The sequence below is a fragment of the Perna viridis genome, chromosome 8, assembly GCF_037379345.1.
Source record: "Perna viridis isolate PV_CMFRI_1.1 ecotype Kerala chromosome 8, ASM3737934v1, whole genome shotgun sequence".
Lineage (NCBI taxonomy): Eukaryota > Metazoa > Mollusca > Bivalvia > Mytilida > Mytilidae > Perna > Perna viridis.
This window is the reverse complement of record NC_142452.1, coordinates 45,146,710-45,159,030: the sequence shown is the minus strand read 5'-3', so window position 1 is coordinate 45,159,030 and position 12,321 is coordinate 45,146,710. Positions and strand designations below refer to the sequence as shown.

General features: G+C 31.3%; 1 protein-coding gene across 1 annotated transcript; it reads right to left on the bottom strand.

The window, feature by feature from the left end:
- Nucleotides 1-1,184: 1,184 nt before the first annotated feature.
- LOC148610687 (transforming growth factor-beta-induced protein ig-h3-like) lies at nt 1,185-4,837 on the bottom strand. Its single transcript, XM_088543219.1, has 6 exons — nt 4,699-4,837; nt 3,872-4,080; nt 2,701-2,887; nt 2,441-2,539; nt 1,791-1,904; nt 1,185-1,318 (listed from the first exon to the last, which is right to left on the bottom strand). Exons 1-6 carry the CDS (start codon nt 4,835-4,837, stop codon nt 1,185-1,187), a joined length of 882 nt encoding a protein of 293 aa, XP_088399345.1.
- Between the last annotated feature and the right edge of the window lie 7,484 nt (nt 4,838-12,321).

Below are 12,321 nucleotides of genomic sequence, written 5' to 3'. Positions count from 1 at the left end.
TTTAGAAAATGTTATCCATTTGACAAATAACATGTAATATGTATTGGACTCATAAGCCCCTACTCTTTCGTCTTCTATTTGGGTGAAACCGATATCGATATTTCGACATGATATGTTTTCTTTTTAAACATTGATGCCTTCATTTTGAGATGTTTTGTTTGAATAGCGGTATATTTTTCCGAATGATTCTTATTGTTATAAACTTAAAGGAAAGATCATCGCTTATCATGAAGCCGTGGACTGCTTTTTGAATTTAAAAATATCAAATTTTACAAAAAGCCGGACACCTTTTGTTTGTACATTGGCGTTACAGAGATTAAATAACATTTATAGGAAAAACGTATTGTGAAAGAAAAGTAATAGTGTTGAGATGACAGTTTCAATTCTCGTACCGTTTTGGCATTTGACATAATTTGTTATAAACAGGCTAAAGATTTATTCGCCTCTTTGTCCAATAGAGCTTGTCGTCGATTGCCGGCTGCAATAATTAAATAATAGGATTATCCAAAAAAAACATTTGAAGATAGAAATATTATAGCATTGGAAGGGAAACAACAAAAAATGTCAAATATGTGAAATCGTGGCAGTAAAAGTCAAAACCATGGGGAGATCCAAAGTTGTTGTTGGTGTTTTTCTTTCTTTCTTTCTTTTTTTGTGGGGGGGGGGAGGGGGAGGTAGGTGTGATTCCTTTGCCCTCATTTTCCACGAAGTGAAAACTTTCCGAATGATGTGCCAATTCCGAAGCCTTCTCTGTATCTGCCTTTGAGTTATGTTACCATTGTGTGTAATATCAATATCATAATCATAATCGCGTACAATAATAATAACATAACATAACTTTATTTTATCTTTATTTTATCAGCACAACTTATATATATTACATTGAAATACATTTTAACAATAGATATACATAATCATACACATTTATCGCATTGATGAAGCATTTGTCATCATAAATATAAAGGTATCTTACTTTAATACTTAATGTATAAGACCTAATGTAGGTCTATATTATGACTGTAAAATGCCAAAGACTTTTATGAATTGCTAAATTACTATAATGAAACATGGCATGTCTTTGATTAATACTGATTCGATAATATTTACATTTTGTACATATATTACAGTTGAAATGTACAGGTCTTCGTGTACATATAGTACAGTTTTAAAAGTCTGCTGAATATTTACTTTTTCCCAAATCCAAGATAGAGTAAATATCTTGCGGGAACAAGCACGTGGTCGATGACATGGACGACTCCATTTGTGGCGGGAATATCAGCTTTTATTACATGAGCATTATTTATGGAAACACCTGAGCCTGAAAAAATATCAAATATTGTAAATGTATAAGTTTGGAAATAATATCGTTAAAGGTACTTCCATGTAAGTGACTATTTGTGATAGATTTGTTCAAGAAATCAATTACAACAGTAGTTTAGACAAAATAGTCATATTCTTATCGTAAAAAAAATTAGTAGTTTGTATACAATGGGCATATGTATTTAAATGTATTGTTTTGCGTCCATGTGAAATGAACTATCGATTTTAATGGATGTTACATCAGACAGGCTATCGTTATTATGGTGTAGAACATGCTTCTACCTGATAAACCCATTTTAATCACAAGTGGATAGTTTGCCATCTTTTTAGCCTTAACCTGAAGGTCATAATAAAATCTGCAAACTGCGAAACATCATTTCCCAACAAATACAATACAAGAACAAAAAAAATATAATTCAAATACATTGAAAAAAAAAACATGACTAAAAAATCAAAGGCATATAACGTACTTGAAACTCCGAGCCTAATTCTATCCTGGTGTCTATCTAATGTTCTAAGATATTCTCTATTGTAAAGACCGGCAGAGTATTCTGTGTGTGGTACTACATGGTATTCTAAGATCTCTGAAAACAAAACAAAAATGCTTAAATGAAGCACATTCAACGATGTTTTTGCATTCATGATATATCATCACCATTTTATTTGCACAGAAATATATATCTTAAATATGGAAAACTATTGTCTGACTCAAGGTGAATCAATTGATATTTTATTGTTTTCTTTTATTCTGTGACGGGAAGTGCAAGATTGCACAACTCGGCTTGACAGGTGCCTTAAAAAAGCAGGAGATGCTCACACAACTGAAGGACATGAGTTTTGTGGAATCCGTTTCTCGTTTTTGTGTGTAATTTTTCCCATTCTTGTTGTTTGTCTCAGTCAGTTTTTTTTGTCTTCTGGAATGTATTTTCTTGGATTTCACAAGTTTGATATATCTCTCCTCATGGACACTTCGGAACGTTTGCTTATATAGCTTACTTTATTATTTATAAATCCATATACACTTTGAACTTTGCGACTCGGAACAGACAGGCAAAATCAAACATTAATGTTAATGCAATCAATTCCTAAATATCTGTGATCATCAAATATGAAACCATACCTTTTAGAAGACCTTTGTTACTTGTTATTCTTCTAAGAACTGTTGATCCAAGACGTGCGAAAGCGGCATTTGTTGGAGCAAACACGGTAAGGGCATCACCTATAAGAAATGTTTATATAAATGGCCAACGAAACATGTAATTACCATGAAGTGAATAAGCTTTATAATTTTAATAATAGTTTCCAATGACTAAAATATGTTTAATTTTACATCACTGTCTTATAAAGATCAAACTGAATTTCAGATAACATTATACAAACCTTGCAATGCAGATGCCAATCCAGCTGATTGGACCTGTGCTAGAAGCGTACTGAAATCACTGTCTCCTGCAACTATATCCACAATATTTCCGGTCGGTGGGGTCATAACCTTGTCAATGACATGGATAACGCCGTTTGACGCACCGATATCAAAAGATTCAATTGTTGATCCTTCAACGGTTACAGCCTATTAAACAATATAAAAATTAATGTATTGGAGGAAAATTATTCCCTGATTGTGACCACAAATTTCATCTTTGTTAAAAAAAAATCGTTTAAAACATTGTATCTATAACTGTAAGGAAAGTTAATGTTTGTGGCTTTCGGTCTAGATAAACTGCTGACAATAGATAGTTTTGCTACTTTCAGGCACATTCATCATGAACACTAAAACATGTTTAAAACATACATTATATACTTTAGACAATAATAAATGTTTTAATCAAATATGAAATTATTCCATGACCGTGGACATTCTGTCAGAAATATGAACGGAAGGTACAAAAGTAGTGTAATTTCTGTATTTGGTAAACTTCGAGCACTTCATTGTAATGAAATGTATTATCAGAAAAACAAAAATAATGAGGACAATTTAGTTAAATATATTTTCTAAAACTATTGTATGAAAGCAAAAACATTTACAAATGGAATTAACTAAAAAAATGTGTTATTTTGAAATATCAAATAATTTTCTTTTTTTCGATTTAAATACGGATATAATGTTTGTACAGTCCAAACTTATTTATTATCGTTCTTGAGTTTGCTTGATTTGGTTGATTTCAAAGGGAGATAAAAGTATGATTTCTCAAAAGTACAGATATTAATATAGAAAGGACAATTTTTACATAAAAATAGAGCATATATATATTGAAAAAAATGCATCGTTTGTTCGGTGGGGTTTTCTTCAAAGTGAATCGCTTAATATGGGCATTGTATGAATTTTATGTGGACTGGCACTTAAATGATATAAAAACATTGGTAGGTTTATTGGTTCCGATTTCTGCATATATCTTCCATGCTCAATATACGGCAAATAACTGCTTTTGTCGAGTTTCTTGTATAACATTTCAGAATAATAGAAACTATAACGATTAAATAAGGAGCACTATAATGCATAACACTTAAAATAGTTGAGTACTGTAGCATTTAAGGATATAACTCCTAAACTTACATTGTTATGGTCATAAATGTTGAATCTAATTTTTGTTCCTGCCAAAGTTTCCAGTTGAAGTTCGTTCTTGGCTGCTGAGCTTGGAATTCTACCCACAACCACGTGATATTTTAGTAGATTAGCCAAGGCAGTTGTATCTTTTGTTAGTGCCGCGTCAGTTCCCAGAGCATCAAAAGCAGCATTTGTTGGAGCAAAAATTGTGAACGTTCCTGGAGAAAAATGCCTTGATGATAAAATTCAACTCAAAGCCTTTTAAAACTAAGACAAATATATTTTATATACGATACCTTTATAAGAATTAGTCTGCGTATAATCATCAGGTATAAGTTATGTTATTATATCAATCAAATTTGTATTTGTTTTTCGTGTTATCAATTCATATCATGGCCATTAAAATGTACTGTTTGCAATAAAGCATTAGAATTAACAAATGGTAAGACAAAATCAAATAAAGATAACTGTGGAATAAAAAGATGATAATATATAATTATTATAAGCAAGATCAAATTAAATGTCTTGATTTTTTAATAGCTTTAGTTCTAATACAAAATAACCATTTGCTTAAATAAGATAGAAAAGACATTGCAACTTTTTATTAAAATAAAAATTGTATTATTTTAAATCAAACTCGTATCAAAATAAAAAAAAACGACATTAAAAATCTCAAAACAGTACACTATATCGGAAGTTCTGATATTGCTGATACTGCTGTAAAAAGTCCAGAATAATATGTTATATTTAAATTTTCATTAACAACAGAAATGCATGATTAATTGTTTTAAGAAATAAAATCCCAAATCAAAGCGTTCATTTTTCAAAACCTTTACCTCCAAGGATAGCATCAGCAAGTCCGGCTGCTTTAACCAAAGTTATCAATCTGGTTCGTCCATCGTACTGAAGCTCCTCCACCAAATTGCCACACAGGACACTCTCTAAAGCCAGGAAGACAACCAAGTATCTAAACATCTTTACGCACTTTAGTCAGGAACTCAATGTACATTGGCTTCAACATTTCTCTTATTTATATTAAATATTTGTAGAGATTTATGTAAGAAATTTAACGACAACCACATGGATGAAACGTGAGGAGATTACAAGAACAGTGACGAAAGAATTTATTCCTTCGTACATGTACCATATCAGTCAATGACCACGGAGAATCAGCCCTGTACAATATGGAAATAAGTACACATGTCCCTTTCAGGTTCACATTCAAGGTTAGAAATGAAATCTGTCAAAAAAGTAACCATTCTTTAAATATTACATAAAAATCATTAAGGTTTCACTAAAGTCAAAATTCAGCCATTAAAATCTGTACATTTCACACACTAAAGTTCAAAATTTTCAGATCAAAATTCAAAATTCTCAGTTTTAAAAGTAGATTTTACAGATTACATCATGCACTTCATAGAATATATGAAGAAGTATAAAATTTACATATTACATATGCGATTATATGTATATGTCACAGATAAAAATAATAATAATAATAATAAAAAAACAAAAACAAAAACAAAACTATGGAGAGAGAAGAAAATTAGAAAGGTGTAAATTAAGTCCGAATAAACTTACACTGGAAAAATTTTATCTGAAGAAGAAACATACTTAAACGCAGAGAAAGGCAGTTTTCCAAATTAAATTACTTTCTTTTCATTGGCATACATCTTAGAGTTTTTATTGTATTTTAGACCTGTTCACGGAGTTAAAGGAAAAATGAAAAAGGAGATTATTTTTGTCATGGGGATAATTTTAATATAATTCCATTATACATTAACTTCTTTTATAAAAAATTGTTCTTTCAAAATACGGTAGGTTCTGTGTATTAAAACCTTAATGAAAGACAGTATGAAAAAAACATTTCCTTTTGGTAATAGTTTGTCTGTAATATAAGACAGGTTTATATTATATGTACGTACAGATCGGATTTGACTAATTTATGTAAATTTCAATCTATAATACATGTAAGTCAACAGTTTATGTAAGAAACTGTCCCAAAACCACATGGTTAACACGTGAGGAGATAACCATAATAGTTACAAAGGAACGTTTTCTCACACTTTTAATGATATGTGATTCAAATTTAATAAATACTTCATCATTGAATTTGACAACTTATGAAGTATAAAATTGTTATGAGGAGCAAAATACGTCATTGATTTACAGCAATTGTTTTTGGATTCAATCATGTAAGTCCTGTTTGGAATATTATTAGTATTAAACTGAAGCTTGAATATCAACATCTGAACCAAGAAATGCTATCAATCTTTTATACAGTGTATTCTATGGATTAAAAAAGTAATCCGGTTATAGTTCCTGTGGTCTATGTAAATAGGAAGAGAACATGTTTCATCTACTAATGAAAAATCATTAATAATGCTGAATTCAAAATGAAATAGTACTTTAAATATATGCACATCATTTGAACGCGATGGAAAAATAATTGAAACAAAGGGTTTATGCAACCTAAAATATTTCGTCATGTTCAAGCATGAAGTCAATTTTAATAAGAAAACTACACACTTCTGAATAATCACTTAATGAAGAACGATGTATAATTTGATATTAACCATAATGACTACTAAAGGTGCAATGAATTGTCTACTTAATTAACAGTGATTTATAAAATTTTAACAATCAATAACATTGACTGAGGAAAATTATTGGACTACATCTATGACATTATTGATATTTCACAAAGCAAAACATGCAAAAATATTTCATCTTAAGTTTTTGACAATATTTTAACATCGTCAAATTTGATATTCAATATCTAGGTAAATCGTTTGATGTATTTGCATTGCCTATGTGAGTACTCAGTCGCTTGGTTGTCACGTTAGCGACGGCAATAAGCAGACCCTGCGATCCACATAATATTGTAAATACATTATCAAGCCACTTTGATTCTAGATAGAGAGCTAATATTCCAGTTTTATCCTGCAAAGGACGCATGTTCTACCAATATTGCTTGTCTAATATTGTTAATCGATATTGGGCAATTATTTTTAGAATAAGTTCAGGCCACGTCGGAACTACGTTTTGCCTTGTAAACTGAAACAATATCGCGGGCGTCGTTTCGATCTCGCTGAAAAAAAATTATTCATACATTTTGTACGTTTTTTGCATGTAATATTTCTCCTCATTGGAAATAAATAGTCGGTCCGTCTCATATGTCACCCCATTTACTGCCTTCTCAGTCCATTAGCTCATCTTACTTCTCTCAGACCCAGTCAAATTAGCCTGTTAACTCAATGTTTCATGGTTCGACTTTGAACATTCAGAAACTTATTTGTATACATGCATCCACCACCAAATTCCATGCATGAATGACTCGTTTTGTGACGTAATGATACTGTAAAAGCGTTTGACAAGACTTTGTGACATTTTTATCCTGGTGTAAAACAGTTACCTTTACCATTTATATCATTGAGATAGGTGATTTTCACGATATAAAGTTAAAAATAAATCATAATTTTACGAACTCATTTCCGCTCCCATTATCAACAATTTCTTCAGAAAAGTGCCTCGCCGTTTACGCAAAAAGGAAATACCTCAGCCCCGCAACCGTAGTGTTGTATAAGGATCATTTTTCGGCATTAAATCACCAAAACAAAATAGTTTTTTAAAATACTTTTAGAGTCATTTTCATTTATAAAAAATATTTTGGTTACAAATACAGAAAGCATTTTCTCCCGAATGTATTATTTTAAAATGAATGGGCACACTCGCACGGATTGACGTACCAATATTGTCGCTAAGATATTACACTGCAATGCGTCATTAAAGGCGTAATTGGGGTAGAATAGACTAAAACCAATATATTTTTATTTGGTGGATTAGCAAAATACAACACCAGAGTCCTAGCATATCGGAAATATGGGTTACTCGGCGCAAAAAGGGTGTAAATCGCTCTGTAAAGCCTCGCGAAACCCCTGTTTCTTAACCTTATACCCATATTTCCGATATGCTAGGACACTGAATATGTATTGTATATATCCACGAACAACCTGATATAGATGGCATCCCGAGAAAAAATATCTTAGCTTTCGTTAGGGTTGATGATTGTTGGGTATTGTCATTAGACAATTTTGTCGTGTGAATTTTGATCATTATAAAAAGAAGGCAACAAGTGTTAATTACAAGGTAAATAAAATAAGGTTTCCAAGACATTGTGTTGGGAAGCAGCTGACTTTCCATATCAAGAGAGTAATATGGTGGTCCATATTAATCAACAAAGACTGAAATTCCCACAAATATAAGAGGAAGTATAAGTTTACCGAGTGTGATAAGACGTCTTTACCTTTGACTTTTAGTTTTTTAAAATGAACGTGTTTTTTTCAAGGGAAATAGTTTAATTCGTTATTAGAGAAGCCTTGACTAATAGAAATATAGAAACTTTCTATATTTCTGTTAGTCGAGACATCCCCAATAACAAATATTGTCCATGCAAGTCATGATTTGGATACAAACAGTCCCTACAGATAATCAAAACGTATTTTGGTTTATCATCTTATCTCATATTTCCATTGATTATATTTATCTTTAGTCAATGATTATTCATCCTTGAAAGGTTGTCTAAGTTTTCATCAAAAATTGGGTTTATGAACTCATTACAACTATAATCTTCATTACGTGTCAGACGAGCAATGCAATACCTAGCCTGAATCTTGTCGGGGATTTTAATTCGATAAGGACTTTTTTTCAAAAAGATATTTATTGAATTTTGCCTTAGGTAATTCACTTGAACCCGCTACTCTTATCCCAGAGAATAAAATATCCATTGGCCTAACATCGTAAATTTCGTTACAATAGCTTCCAGGTCGTTAAAATATTCAATACGCCACTGAATTCCTGAATTTTGCCCATCTCTTATTCCCACAAAATTAGTTTCGCAACATGCATAATTCACGTTGTCACGTATGGGTCGGTATTGAATATAAATAATGGGAAATGGAGCATTAGGAATGAATCAATGGAGCAATGGTATTGTGACGTCACTACATCATTTGGTCTGTATGTAATCGAAAACAAAAAAAATGAAATACCTGTTATCGTCCACCTTTTCGAAAGGATAACACCTCTAAATGATGCAAAGATTGGTTCAGTTAAAGGCAGAATTTATTGGATTGTTCAGTATTATTATTATTATTATTATTATTATTATTATTATTATTATTATTATCATTATCATTATTATTATTATTATTATAAGAATAAAACGACGATACGTTATTCAATACTTTATTAAGAGTAAAACATGGATTTATTATTACAAAGTTATAATAACATTTTTATATTCGGTAGTAATTCATCAATTTCCGCTTTTTAAAATTTAATCATAACCGGGTTTTTCTATAACCTTGACTGGGACTGTGACGCCATGAACATCGTTTGGGTTGCTATGCAAGTAATCTAAAACAAAACAACTAAGATAGTAGTTTTGAAATGGCTGTCATCTTCAATTTTTACCAAGGATAACACCTCCAAATTATGCAAAGGGTGGTTCGGTTAATGGCAGGAATTCATTGGATTGTTCGTTATTATTATCATTATTAGATAAATGTATTATCATTATTATTATTATTATTATTATTATTATTATTATTATTATCATCATCATCATCATCATCATCATCATCGAATAGATTGATTATACGTTATTCAATACTTCTGTTATTCTATATTACAAAGTTATAATAACATTATTATATCCGGTAGTAAATCATCAAATTCTAGAAATTTAAGCAAAACGAAGACATCAACCCATCAAAAAAAAAAGATGTTCACCTCATTTATTTTGTTTTCCAATAACATACATTAAAAAGACAACCAATCCTTATTGATCCCCATTATAAGTTATCAATGATACGAAACTTCGTGATGAATATTTGAGAAAAAGGATTTACACACTTTTACCTTTTTTTTCCAAAATGAAAGAATCACCAAGAATACGTCAACAGTGTTTTTATCGTTACTTATCAATTATCATAGCTACATGTATAGCTACCGTTCAAAAAGGAGTAAAAATTCGAAGAAAATAATTCACAAGTAATAGAGCATGCATACTATAATATTGACATTCAGGATTTCAGTGGCGTATTGAATATTTCAACGACATCTTATGTATCTGGAAGCTATTCTAATGGCCAATATTTTTCTCATGGAGGCTGCCCAAAGAAGCCATATTGGTACTGCTATTGTGACCACCGCTGTGAAGGATTGCTGCCAACATAGGAATACAACTATGATGAGGGCAGATCATTATAGTTGTGTAGGTTTTACAAGTCCTTCGTCAAGCATTCGGGGCATATAAAAATGTTCGAGTCATTTCAAGAATGATAGTCTAAACGATCCTTGCACTAATGGCACACTGGAAGAGGCAGGACCACCTGTAGTCGATGTAAATGACAGATCAAAAGTCTACAAGGATAAATATTGTGCCACTCGTAACTAAATTTACGATATTATCCCAATGGATATTATATTTCTCTGGGATAAGAGTAGCGGGTTCAAGTGAATTTGGTCGGCAACATTGAAGGAATACCTTTTTGAAAAAAAGTCTTTATCGAATTAAGGTCCCCGACAAGACTCAGGCTAGGTATTGCATTGCTCGACTCACACGTAATGAAGGTTATAGATGTAAACTGTTCATAAACCCTATTTTTGATGAAAACAGACAAGCTTTAGGTAAATTCGTTCTGCGTGCCAAAGGGTGAACGAAATGGTAAATGTCTTTATAGTTTCGTGGATCATAATCTATCGCCATTAGATGAGCAGAAGAAGAACTATATACGGCTGACTGTACTGTTTTCTTTCAAGGATGAACAATCAGAGACAGAAGATAAATATAATCAATGGAAATATCAGGTAAGGTGTTAAAATGAAATACGTTTTGATTATCTGCAGGAACTGCTTGTATTCAAAACATGACTTTAACCATATTAATGAGAAATGTGGTTCATTGATGTCCAAATTTCATCTTTTTCTCTACATATTACACTGATTCGCACTTATCTTAAGAAATAAGAAAGGATCTCGTTTCCGAATTGCCTACAACATAAAAGGTTTTTCTAACACATCGTGAGTCTGGGAAGAAATCTTTCCTTTACCTTATTCTTAAAAGAGGTTACAACTATAAGTTACAACTTTTAAATTTTTTTATGACTATTGTTAAAAAATATGCTGTCTGCGAATCGTAGAATTAACTATCCGTCCCGACTAAAACTGTGATATAACGTCCTGGTTTATTTACATTTCTTTTACGTTTACTGTTTACTTGTTCATCATTTTGTATTAACGTAACAAGTCCTTCATATCTTTTTAACTTTAGAATTCATTCATATCGTTTTAACTTGACTAGTCAGTCATATCGTTTTAACTTGACTAGTCAGTCATATCGTTGTTACTTTAGTAGTCATTCATATTGTTGTAACTTAAGTAGTTATTCATGTCGTTGTAACTTGACTAGTCATTCATATCGTTGTGACTTTAGTAGTCATTCATATCATTTTAACTTGAGTAGTCATTCATATCGTTTTAACTTAAGTAGTTGTTCATGTCGTTGTAACTATACTAGTCATTCATATCGTTGTAACTTAAGTTGTCATTCATATCGCTGTAACATTAGTAGTCATTCATATCGTTTTAACTTGATTAGTCATTCATATCGTTGTAACTTTAGTAGTTGTTCATGTCGTTGTAACTAGACTAATCATTCATGTCGTTGTACCTTATGTTGTCATTCATTTCGTTGTAACATTAGCAGTCATTCATATCGTTGTAACATTAGTAGTCACTCATATCGTTTTAACTTGACCAAACATTCATATCGTTTTAACTTGACTAGTAATCCATATTGTTGTAACTTTCGATGTCATTCATATCGTTGTAACTTTAGTAGTCATTCATGTCGCTGTAACTTTAGTAGTCATTTATGTCGTTGTAACTTAACTAATCATTCATATCGTTGTAACGCAACAAGTCCTTCATATTTTTGTAACTCAAGAATTCATTCATATCGTTTTAACTTGACTAGTCAGTCATATCGTTGTAACTTTAGTAGTCATTCATATTGTTGTAACTTAAGTAGTTATTCATGTCGTTGTAACTTGACTAGTCATTCATATCGTTTTAACTGAAGTAGTAATTTGTATCGTTGTTACTTAAATGGTCATTCATATCATTGTAACAAGATAAACCAACTATAGTAATTTAATAATTTTTGTTTGAAAATAAGGGTAACAATGAAATTACCTGACACTTATCCGTTTCAAAATCAAGTCAAGTAAAAAAAAACTGGCAAAATAGATATTACACCACCGGAGCAGCAATGGTCCTGACCTGGTACACGCACTTCATACGAATGGTTGGTTAAATGTAGGTTTTCCAGAGCGCTAAATCTCCCTTTTCCATTGCAGGTTGAATTAACTAGGGTGATTAAAATGCATTTGTAT

Coding starts and splice junctions, on each gene's coding strand:
- LOC148610687 (XM_088543219.1), bottom strand. CDS start 4,837: ATGTTTAGATACTTGGTTGTCTTCCTGGCTTTAGAGAGTGTCCTGTGT. Junction 2,888..3,871: donor ACATTTATGACCATAACAAT/GTAAGTTTAGGA, acceptor ATTGTTTAATAG/GCTGTAACCGTTGAAGGATC. Junction 1,319..1,790: donor AATTAGGCTCGGAGTTTCAA/GTACGTTATATG, acceptor ATATTTTTTCAG/GCTCAGGTGTTTCCATAAAT.